At 35.7% G+C, this 12,647-nt stretch overlaps 1 protein-coding gene across 3 annotated transcripts in view; it reads right to left on the reverse strand.

Moving 5' to 3' along the window:
- Ankrd12 (ankyrin repeat domain 12) overlaps window positions 1–12,647 on the reverse strand; it is a 112,382-nt gene that overhangs the window by 80,947 nt on the left and 18,788 nt on the right. For 2 of the 3 annotated variants that reach the window (XM_048363442.1, XM_048363445.1), the window contains exons 3-4: window positions 6,912–7,059; window positions 2,204–2,272 (exon numbers count right to left, since the gene is read on the reverse strand). In XM_048363442.1, coding sequence (XP_048219399.1) covers window positions 2,204–2,272; window positions 6,912–7,059 — 217 coding nt within the window. The remainder of the gene's footprint in view (window positions 1–2,203; window positions 2,273–6,911; window positions 7,060–12,647) is intronic. The other variant, XM_048363444.1, reaches the window with a different exon arrangement.

Below are 12,647 nucleotides of genomic sequence, written 5' to 3' on the forward strand. Positions count from 1 at the left end.
TACATACCTGTATTAGAATAAAACACAAGCTTATCAGAATTCTGTGCTGACGAATAATCGATGTATAACTATTACACTTGAAATAAACAAGATGGATATATTTCAATTGTTTAAGCACAGATGCTTACATTCAATATGATTTTCTTTGAGTTATGAATAGTTATGTTTGAATTCATGTTTTGTACAAGATGATAAAAGAAAGCTAAGTATGAGACAAAATCCCAAAGTATATTTTTTTCAAATTTATATACAGTTAATGAGACTTTGACTATTTAGGATATATGTGATTTCTTCCAAATCTCTCTAAACTAAAAAATGTTTTAAAAAATGAAATACTAACTAAAAACAATGAAATACTATATATCTGATTAGCTAGTCTCCTGATTTCAGTAACTAAAAATAAGCCAAAACTTTAATGTTTAAACACACAGAGTGACAAACATGCTCATTCAGCATAGTCTACAACAGATGTGAAATTGCAGTCAGCCAACCTAATTTTTTTTATTGTTGTTGCCTCTACTAGATCAAGCTTTGCTTGGCTTTTTAAAATTTTTTTAAATCACAGCTGGTGTTCTACCACTTAAATGTTATCTCTAGTTCTGGTTTTTGTTTTTGTTTTGGCTGGTTAATTGGAAATAAGATTCTTGTAGTTTTGTCTGCCGGGGGTGGCTTTGAACCATATCTTCAGATCTCAGCCTTCTGAATAGATGTTATATTCGTGAATGACCAGCATATGGCCAAATTAGACATTTTTAAGGGAAAGTCCCACAGACTCACTTACCACTATTCAAAACAAATGTGAAACAGACTCTTATCATCCTAACATTCTGTCAAGGTTCAGAACTACAGAAATACAAATGCCACCATCTGAAATATTAATGCTTTCTTTATGGGTCTAATGTGCCTCAACACTATCACTTCCCAATTAAGTGTAAAGTATGTATTAGAGAAAAAATGAAATATTTTTCTTGAGGGAATTTGCTTTGTATGTCTGTCAGTGTCTCAAAAATTAACAAATACAACATTTCCTCTAAAGCAGACTTGAAATAGTGAAACAACTAGAGTTAAAATCCAAATTATAAACACAAACCAATCCATTTGCAGTACCATATACTTTAATTCTGAAGAAAAAAAATTAATAGTATGATCTGGTTCTAAAAATGAGTCTCTAACATTTGAATGTCTGAACTGTGATCTTCCAGGATGATATTGAGATCATGGATGTCCTTATCAAATCTAGCTCGTTAGGTGTATCCTAGTGCTTGGGTGCCACCTTTTGGAAAGGAAGGTCTAATTCCACAGTAACTGATTAAATATGACTTCCTGTCTGTCAATTTTTGTAATTAGGATAGACTATCTGATTTTACCACTCTCTATTTAGACCTACAATTTATAAATAAAAAGTGTGTCATAAGCAGAATGTTTATTCCATTTTTTGACAGCTAATGTTTGTATGCTGAAAACTGTATATAAATATCTAGGGATTAAAGAACATTTTGAAAAGTTTAGATACAAATATTAGCCCATTTAAAAAGGTGGAGGGCAACCAAAACATGAGTTTCCACATAGTAGAGAATACATGCTATATTCTGAATGATATTTACATTCAGTTGAATTTTTTGTTTGGAGTAATTATGGCTCAGTAATATACAAAAATTGAAGCAACAGCTAAATAGATATTCCAACACACTTAATGGTAATGTCACTCTCCATGTAACTAGTATTTTAATCCATTTATAGTTAAATTCAATCTGGGCAGCAAACTCAGAAAAAAAAATCAAATGTATTGTTCAAAAAAATCAACATAGATTACTAAATTATTTTTGGTGATGACTTCATTTGATTGATGATAATCTTTTCGCTTTTTGGTTTTGGGGTTTTTTTCCTGGGTTTTTATTTTTTTGCCAGTCCCAGAGCTTGAATTCAGGGCCAGAGAACTGTCCCTGATTTCTTTTTGCTCAAGGCTAGCACTCTACCACTTGAGCCACCGCACCACTTCCAGCTTTTTCTATATATGTGGTGCTTGAGGAATCGAACCCAGGGCTTCATGTATACGAGGCAAGCACTCTTACCACTACACCATATTCCCAGCCCTTGCAATAGCATTTTTTCTTTAGACATGAAAATAATGCATTTCTCCAGAGATATCTTTTAATGTGACAGAAATCACTGACTGAACAGGAACACCTGATAATCTAATTACCTGAATATGTCCTGTAAGAAGATATAAGTCTCTCCCCCCAATTTTCACTTGTATGTCCTGGGTCTGAATCTACAGAATGAGAAGAGACAGGAGAAAAGAACAAAGGCACACCAAGGGAAATGCAGAATTCAACCAAGCAACATTTTTCAAAAGACTTTCCAAAAAGATTGCTTTAAAGATATAGCTAAAAGTACACTTAAAACACAGGTTTGGCCAACACCTAGGATTTCAGTTTTTTCTACTGAAATTATCTTAAAAGTAGAGAAATTTGACCATGTAAATTTCAGTAACAGGCAATAATGATGTTGCTTATTAAAACATGTACTCTCTTTTTGTGTCATATTTTTCCCAATATCTGATTAATACCAGCTTTTTGTTTAGAATTTGTCTTTAAAAGGCTTGAATCACATTTTTTGTTCTATAAGTGCCCAAAATATTCAAAAGAAAAAAGAAATGCAATATCCTAGACATCCTGATCTTTCTATGAACTATATACAATTCAAATGGCATGACTTACTATAGCAATCACTACTAAAGACATGAGTAAAAAAAGAAAACCTGAATCAAAACAAAGTTCATCCATTAACACTACAGAATTCTGCCTAACAATGCATGACAGAAATAAGAATATAGAGAACTAACTTAAGTGATAGGGCAGATATTTTCACTTTTTTACAAAATGCCATTATAAGTCACAGTAGTTACACTGATCTTCATAGTCTCAACTTACTGACACATCTCTTCCCAGAATCATTATAGATACTATTCATGATATCAGGTAAGTAAAAACAATCAAGTGTTGGGGAAAAAGAAAAAAGAAGTAGACCCCCCAAACAGTGTCTAAAAAATTTTAAGATAAGCCTTAAAGTTTGATAATGAGAAAGAAAATTTACTCAACAAAAATGAGGATCATTAATAAAATAACATGGTAACTAATTCTAAAGGAAGTAAATGGATTAGATAATAAGCTAGTTAGATAATAAAGCTTTCAACCAACACACTAAAAAACTGAATACATTAAAGCTAGCAAGTATAAGAATTCCAAGAAAAATACATGTGAAGATAAGCAAAAAATTTAAATGATTTCTATAGACTGCAAGAAAAGTAGTAATAAGCAAATAGCTTGAAAACCTTGAATCACACTTTGTTTTGTAAGAGCCCAAAGTATTCAAAAGATGAAGAACTACAATATCATGCTAGACCACAAGTCTTTTAATACATTATACATTTCAAATCGTATTAAATAGTTTATTTGAAGCAAACCACATTATTGAACAGATTAAAGTTCAGTGAATAAAATTAATTTTTAATTAACCCTTAATACAAACAGTTTGACAGTACCCAAAACTTCCTCTGGAAATATCTGACTCCACACATCCTCGGGCTTTTATTGAAGCAAGTATATTTATATTGGGGGTGCATGAGTAGGTATTCTGTATAATTTAGGAGCTAGAAAATAAAAGCTTCCAATATTCTGTCCATTTACAACTTCCTACTACGTGGAGATTAGACTACATGAGATGACTGCTATTAATGAATATAGGGTTAAGTAGAACAATTCTCTTCTGAATATCTATATCTATCTATCTATATCTACTCTTTATAGTAATGTAACACGTGCTAGTACTTTTACTTTAAAAGCAATCTTTTATTTAGGGTTGTAAAGTAATAAGAGAAAAATATCAAAATGAGTTTTTTTTTTTTCTTTTTTTTTGGCCAGTCCTGGGCCTTGGACTCAGGGCCCGAGCACCGTCCCTGGCTTCTTCCCACTCAAGGCTAGCACTCTGCCACTTGAGCCACAGCGCCGCTTCTGGCCGTTTTCTGTATATGTGGTGCTGGGGAATCGAACCTAGGGCCTCGTGTATCCGAGGCAGGCACTCTTGCCACTAGGCTATATCCCCAGCCCCAAAATGAGTTTTTTTTAAAATCTACACTTTATGTTTGAAATTTCTATAATAAAATACCTGGGGGAAACAGAAGTCAACCTGCAATAAGTGATTTCCATGAAAATCAACAGTAGTGATTATTGTTAATAAGCAAAGAATTGAGTTATCTATCTCCTATTGACCAACACAGCTCTCTTTGAAAATGTTCTTTTCAGGTAGGCACAGTAGCTCAAACCTGTAGCCCTAACTACATGGGAAGCAAAGATTAGGAGATGATGGTTAGAGGCCAGCCGGAGCCAAAATAAGCTCATGAACCTCTACTTCAATCAATAGCTGGGTGCTGGGTGAAGTGGTGTACACTTGTTATCCCCAGCCACATAATGAAGCACAAATAGGAAGATCACAACCAAGGCATAAAGACTGACTCTGAAAATAATTTCTAGGAAAAGGGGCTGGGGAAGCAGCTCAAGTGGTAGAACACATGCCTACCAAACGTGAGGCTCTGAGTACAATCCCCGTCCAGTACTGCCAAAAAAAGACAAAAAAAAAAAAAAAGTTCTTTCCAAATCTGTTGAATCACATTAATTTAGGCAAATCCTTTAATGGTATCTTAAAATCTCAGTAAAAGCAGAATTTCTAAGTCTCGGTAAAAAAGAAGATTTAACTTGAAATTTCAAGATATTTTACAATGTACTTGGAAACATTATACTGTGCCTCTTTGAATTCTTTACACCACATTAATTAAAAATGACAAAACACTACAAGTAAGCAAGTACAAAATGCTTACTGAGAAGATGAATTGTTTAAAAAGTCAAGGATACTTTTATCTTTCTAGCCACTTAAATCAGTAGTACTTCTGTCATTCAGTTGCACATGTTTATCTCTGTAGATCTATCAACTCCTCTCAAAAATGTACCCCTAATGTTATTTGAAATGAAAGATCACTCAAATTGCTAGCTTTGAAAGTAGGTATGATTATTATTGAGAAACGTGAATAATCACAAAGTCCTTTACTCTTTAAATAAAGAATTCAGGGTGTAACAAAAGCAAAGTCTGCAAAGATGCTCTTGTTATTACTTATAATGAAATAATTGCATATTTGGTTTGGAAAGTAAGAAGATACTGTTAAATATATGCATATTATGGGATAATGACTTTTCCAATGCCACAGTACTAGGAAATAAGTATGATTTTCTGGTGAGAAGCAATTTTGTGATTCTAAAAAAAGTACTTAAGGACAAAGTCTATGTATGAGCTATAGGAGGCAGAGCAGCAAGAAGGAAAATAATCTAATCTTAAATCCACATCAACTCTTAGACTACTCTTGCCTAACCTTCTCATTGCAAAATATTAAAATTATCCTGGGGCTGGGGATATGGCCAAGTAGTAGAGTGCTTGACTCATATACATTGAGACCCTGGGTTCAATTCCCCAGCACCACATATATAGAAAATGGCCAGAAGTGGCGCTGTGGCTCAAGTGGCAGAGTGCTAGCCTTGAGCAAAAAGAAGCCAGGGACAGTGCTCAGACCCTGAGTCCAAGGCCCAGGACTGGCAAAAAAACAAAAAAACAAAAAAATTATGCTAACTATTTAAACCAGCGTTAGTCCACTTTGTCATGTTTAAATAATGTACTACAAAGTAAGGTTACACATGGTATTATTTAAGGATTATAATTCTCTGAAGGTGACATATATAGTAGGTAAACTGGCACTTATATAAATGAGGAAGTGGGGCTGATATGAACTCAATTTTGTGAAAGCTTGTAGGGTAAGACAGGAACAAATATTGGTCAGATCTTAAAATCATTGACACTATTTACTGTAGGAGTCTAGAAAAGTTTGAAAATAAATTTTGAAAGCAAAAAATAAGTGAAAAGGCAAGTTAGTGTATCATTAGCTAAGTGGTAGCTGCTTTTACACTTCCATAGGTTCAGTGGGGCATTGCTGTATATGTTTGGCTATAATGGCTTCCTAATATTCCATAGAACATAAATTCCGGGAATTCTCTCAAAGGACAGAACAATGTGGAATAGATATTTAAATGAATGAATGAAATAAGGTAATTCATAATGAACACTACTATGAAAGAGCTGTAAGGACCTACTGGTGTGACTTCAAATTGTGTTTTAAGGGGCTGGGAATGTGGCTTAGCGGTAGAGCGCTTGCCTTGTATGCATGAAGCCCTGGGTTCTATTCCTCAGTACCACATAAACAGAAAAGGCTGGAAGTGGCGCTGGGGCTCAAGTGGTAGAGTGCTAGCCTTGATCAAAAAGAAGCCAGGGACAGTGCTTAGGCCCCAAGTTCAAGCCCCAGGACTGGCAAAAAACAAAACAAATTGTGTTTTAAATATTTTCCAAAAATGTCTAGCCAACCAGATATATGTTTTGTAAATGTTAAGTATTAACTGGAATTTTAGAAAGATTAAGACACATAAGCTGTTATGAAATAAAAATACAAAGTTCCTCATTCAGTGATGCAATTATTGCTCATTTGAGGAACAACTGGGACTTCCTTGAATAATGTCTAGACATAAAGTATAAGTAAGTATCTGGTGAATACCATTCTCAACAGCTTTTTGAATACACACAGGTAAAAGATGTCTCTCTGTTCTTCCTTTATTTTTTGGTGGTACTGGTATGTAAGTTTTGAGAAACAAAAGTACCATGAAATAGCAATTGAGCACTTGAGACTCATTTTGTTTTATTTGGTGCTACATAATTCTAATTTATTTATGAAGCTATTCTCTGGTGATTAAAAAGTCCATAAAAATTCACAGTAAGAAAGTCACTAGATTTTACCAGAAAATGATAAATTTTTCTACCTGTGTCTGAATCTCGTTCTTCATTTCTTGGTGGACTAATGGTAAAAGGAAGTTTACGTTTCATGGATGATTTCTCTTTTATCTCCTTGCCCACCTCATTTCGGTCAAGTTTTGGAGTTTTGCTGTACGATCCAATCTTGTCTTTACTCTATTAAGATATGAATGAAACTATATCAATATTAGCTAGGAAATGCTCTCTACTAAGGAAGATTTCAAACACAAAAAATAGACAACATAACCATCAATACATTCATTAACTACAGAATAAATTCAAGAATCTTAGCAGGCCACACAAAATTATAATGAACTGGTCTGTCTAATGCTATAGACTATTATTTTTGTGCTGATCCTGGGACTTGAATTTAAGGCCTAAGTACTGTTCCTGCACATTTTTGCTCAAAGTTAGTGGTTTACCACTTGAGCCATAGCTTCCAGTTTCTTGGTGGTTAACTGGAAATAAAGAGTCTCAAGGACTTTCCTGCTCAGGCTGGCTAATCCTCAGATTTCAGCCTCCTGAGTAGCTAGGATTATAAGTGTGAGCCACCAGTGCCCAGCCAGACTCATTTTGCATTCACAGGCTACATCACAATTTACTATGTCCTACTGTAATTCAAGTGTATTTCATATGCTGTTTCTTTTGCCCAGCCCTGTTGGTTAAATATTTATCCTTTAGAATATAAAGTGTCATTTCTACTATAAGGCTACCCCACTACTCCCAAAGCACAAATGATCATTCCTTTCATCCCCCCACCCATTAGATACTCTCCAACACTTTCATTATTTATTACAATGGTAAAGCAGTTTCCAAATTATAGTCCCTGAGACCATTTCAGGGGTTATCAAGTTTGGAAGCATACACACAATTTAACATTACAAGGTATTTATATTTCTTCATCATCTCAAGTGTCATCATAAAAATGTTCCAGCATCAACTGTGGCTATTATTGCACAACTCAGTAAACTATATTCAAAACTACTTTAAATTTGTTATGTGAATTCTATAAAGTAAAATAAAAAGAACTTTAGATTGAAAGAAATCCCAATGTTGATCAAAGATGACTGAGAAATTTAATGGCTGCAGACCTACCTTACAATAAATACCAAGGAAAATTCTAAGTCTATAAGGAATTAGCATCAGATAGTAATGTGAATCATAGGAAAAAATTTCAGAGTACCCAAATTATTAATTGTGAATATCTGCAAAGATATATGGCACATTGAAAAATACTGAAAACCAAAGAACACAGCACAAAAGAAACAATGTTCATCACCTTTACAATAAAAAAATTATAAAATAAAAAATTTAAAATTTGGATTAGACCTTGATTATGTGGATGTTGAGGGGAGGGGGGAAACAGTAGAAATTGTGTCTGTAAAATAACAAACTTCTTTCCAAATGGTTTTTCTACATGTTTTGGCCAGCGACTTTACATCATGTCTCTAAAACTAAACAATTACTAAATAAATAAACATCAAAAGGTCTAGGATAGACCTATCAGAGGATCACAATAGCTCAACAGCTATGTACATATGATTATATAAGAACTAAGCAAATGAACTCCAAGAGATGGAAACAGGAGCATTTTATTGTTGTTGCTACATTTAATGTACTAGGTGAATTTCCTATGGCGTATCCCCTGTGGTCACTGTTTATGATCTTGGTACACTGGATATTGTATATATGTTTATCTGAGCTAGGGAAGGGAAAGAAAAATGAGGGAGGGTGTAACAAATATGACAAGAAATGTACTCACTACCTTATTATGTAACTGTAATCCCTCTATACATCACCTTGACAATAAAATTTTTAAAAAATTAGAAAAAAGTTACTGTTTATTCATAGATAACATGATCCCATATGTAGAATATTCTAAGAAATCACAAATTTTAAAACTAGTAAAAGTGAATGGTCACAAGATATATAAAAGCCAATATTGTCCAAATAGAAATGAACCAAATAAAATATGATTTAACAAAGGAAATACATCTACATACTGGAAAGTATAAATTAGCAATACTGAGGAACACTGCAAAATACATTAATTGAAAGTTATTCCATGTTTTTGTGTTCAAAGACAGTATTGATAAGGTGTAAGTGTTCTACTCAAAGTGACTTGATGTAAAGATTCAATAAACTTCCTATCAAAATGCCAGCAGACTATTTTTACAAAAACTGACTAGCTGATGTTAAACTATATTTGGAAATGCAAAAAACTTTAATAGTGAAAACAATTTTGAAAGGAACATAGTTTTAAAATGTATACTTCTTGGGTTTTGAAAGAAGATTCAAAGTTGCCTGGAGTTGGGATTAGGAGTGGGAACTAGTTACAAATACTTACTTAACAGGGATCTTTTACAGTGAAAATGGATTCTAAAACTGAATTGCAATGATGGCTTAAAAAATCTCTTCAATCTATTTTCAACAAGAAAATAGAAAACAAAAGACTTACAATGGAAAAGCAAACAAGAAAGAAAATCAAAGATAATGTATCAGACTAGCAACAGTGAGGTAAGTTAGAAGGTAACTGCAAAAGTCCTAATGAAGGTTTTGAGTTTCTAACTTAAATAGAAATAGAGAAGGACCGATATAGAAAGTATCACTGACTACTAGTATTGACAAATAATGAAAGAAACTTATTTCCTGTGCTCCTACAATGGTGCTAAGCATTACATAAAGAATAATGTGTCATTACTTACTGATGATTACAAAAAAAATTAAGACAGAAGTTTAATTGTGCTGTTTAGTAATTAGGTTCATTTCAGGGCATTAAAAGATACAAGTATTCTTGAAAATTTCTTTTTTATCAAGAGATTTGTAAGCATACATTAGTTGCACAGGGGGCATTTCATTGTGTTGTTTGTTTGTTTTTTGGCCAGTCCTGGGCCTTGGACTCAGGGCCTGAGCACTGTCCCTGGCTTATTCCCGCTCAAGGCTAGCACTCTGCCACTTGAGCCACAGCGCCATTTCTGGCCGTTTTCTGTATATGTGGTGCTGGGGAATCGAACCCAGGGCCTCGTGTATCCAAGGCAGGCACTCTTGCCACTAGGCTATATCCCCAGCCCTCATTGTGATGTTTTCATGTATGTACATAAAGTATCCTAAAACTCCCTCCTTCCAACTATTCTGTCACTTCCCTCCTCTTTATTTCTAGTCTTCTATTTTTTTTTTTTTTTTTGGCCAGTCCTGGGGCTTGGACTCAGGGCCTGAGCACTGTCCCTGGCTTCTTTTTGCTCAAGGCTAGCACTCTGCCACTTGAGCCATAGCACCACTTCTGGCCGTTTTCTGTATATGTGGTGCTGGGGAATTGAACCCAGGGCCTCATGTATATGAGGCAAGCACTCTTGCCACTAGGCCATATCCCCAGCCCCACTAGTCTTCTATTTTCATACACACAAAGTAGTTCAATCAAATTCACCCTAAGTTAGTTCTTATACTCTCTTATATCCTTCCACTGTTTGTTTGTACCAGTACCACTCTGTTTTTGTTAACATGGTTCTAAGTGTAATTTGAAACCTAATACTATGATATCGCCAGTATTTTTTGTCTAGAATTTATACAATTTGAAAACTTTTATATTTCCATATCAATTTTCAGGTTGATTTTTCTATTTCTGCAAAAAATGCCATTGGGATTTTGATAGAGATTTCACTGAATATGTGTAATTGCTTTTGGTGGCGAGGTCATTTCCATAATTATTAATTCTGTCAAACTAGAAACATGGGTGGTCTTTTCTGGTACTTATGTACATTGAACCTTCCTTAAATGTCTAAAATGAAATCAACTCGATCATGGTTGTATGGTCTTTTTTTAATGTGGTGGACTCAGTCTGCAAGTTTTTTGCTTTTTTTTTTTTTGCTCAGGGCTAATGCCCTCCCATTTGAACCACAGCACTCTACTTCTGACTTTTTTGGTCATTAATTGGGGATAAGAGTCTCATGGACTTTTCTTCCTAGGCTAGCTTCAAATCATAATCCTCAGATCTCAGCCTCCTGAGTAGCTAGAAATACAGGTGTGCCTTCCTAACTTTTTTTGAATTTAAACTTATTGTGAAGATGATGTAGAGAAGGGTTACAGTTACAAACATAATGTAGTGAGTACATTTCTTGTCAAACTTATTACTACCTCCCTCATTTTTCTCCCCTGCCTAACTTTTATTACTCTCTCTGCTAATATTCTGTTTGGCTTTGCTATTTCTCTAAGAGCCTACGGTACATCATTAGGCTATTTGTTTTAGAGGGTTCTGTTTCTGTTTTTGTTTTTTAAGTGCAGGTACTCAAAAGCTATAAACTTTCCTTGTAGCACTGCCTTTGAAGTATCCCAAAGGCTCTGGGAGGTTGTGCTTTCCTTTTCATTAGGTTTTAAGTACTTGCAATTCGATGCACAGTGCTGGTGCCTGTAATTCTTGCATTAAGAAATTATCTGAGGGCTGGGGATATAGCCTAGTGGCAAGAGTGCCTGCCTCAGATACACGAGGCCCTAGGTTCGATTCCCCAGCACCACATATACAGAAAACGGCCAGAAGCGGCGCTGTGGCTCAAGTGGCAGAGTGCTAGCATTGAGCGGGAAGAAGCCAGGGACAGTGCTCAGGCCCTGAGTCCAAGGCCCAGGACTGGCCAAAAAAAAAAAAGAAAAGAAATTATCTGAGTTAAAAGATTTGCTAAGAGTTAATTCAGACCACAGAAAATAGTCCAAGGAACGCTAAAATGATAATCAGCTGCCATCTGAAAATGCTCATCACATCTACTGAGTTTTGTCATTGCAGAACTCTGGCAAGTATTCGTCGGTCAATTCTTAGCAAGTTACAGGTGAGCTCTATTCCTGTTGGTCTTCTTGTTGCTTTAATTGGAAATTAAAAAGAGCTTCTGTGGCAAGTTCAAAACCAGCTCGGGCAGAAAAATCCCTCTGGGACTCCATCTCCCAAATAACCAGCCAAGAGCCAGGCTGGAAGCATGGTTCAAGAGACCCTTGTCTAACCAGCCAAATAAATGATGGAACTAGTACTGTAACTTAAAGTGGTAGAGCGCTAGCCTCAAGCAGGAGTGCTCAGGGACAGTGCCCAGACCTTGAGTTCAAACCCCATGAATGCCAACTGGGACAAGCCATCCCAGCAATGAGCACCTAAACCCCCATGACAAGGTAAGTCCTGACAAGGAGGAACCATTGGAGAGGAGTAAGAGATGATGGAGTCACTTTACACTCACCCTTTCAAAATTGATCAGAGCTAGGAGATCAAGAGAAATAGCTGTTTGCCCACCCAATGTCCATACCTGTCTACCTTCTAGCCTATGTCTGGTTACTCCCAACCAGTCCACTACCCAGTTGCCAAAATCCCTAGACACTCCCTTCCTGCCCCCAATCCAGTTATTCTTCCTTCCTTGTAATGAGCCACAACTGGGATTATGCTCCAAATGGAAGTTTTGGGGCTTGTGGTCAGGCTGTGTTTTCCTGTGTCATTCATGTTAACTGGTCCTCTCACCTTGTTGGCCTTTTGCCTGACCTCTTCAAAGTTTCTTTTTAACAAGATAACATCCCTTACTCAGGACACCACCTGGGAGTAAGTCAAGGCCATCCTGTTATTACAGGCAACTGGGGGCTTCACTTACACTGCCCTGCCCTGCCCAGGGCAGACGTGGACCCTAAAGATTTCAGCTCCTGTGCCTCCTTGATGCACCAAGCCAGCAGGAAGTAGCCAGAAGAGACCATGACACCTGTTGGCTCTGGTACCTTTAAATATT

The sequence above is a fragment of the Perognathus longimembris genome, chromosome 15 (genome assembly GCF_023159225.1).
Source record: "Perognathus longimembris pacificus isolate PPM17 chromosome 15, ASM2315922v1, whole genome shotgun sequence".
Classification (NCBI taxonomy): domain Eukaryota; kingdom Metazoa; phylum Chordata; class Mammalia; order Rodentia; family Heteromyidae; genus Perognathus; species Perognathus longimembris.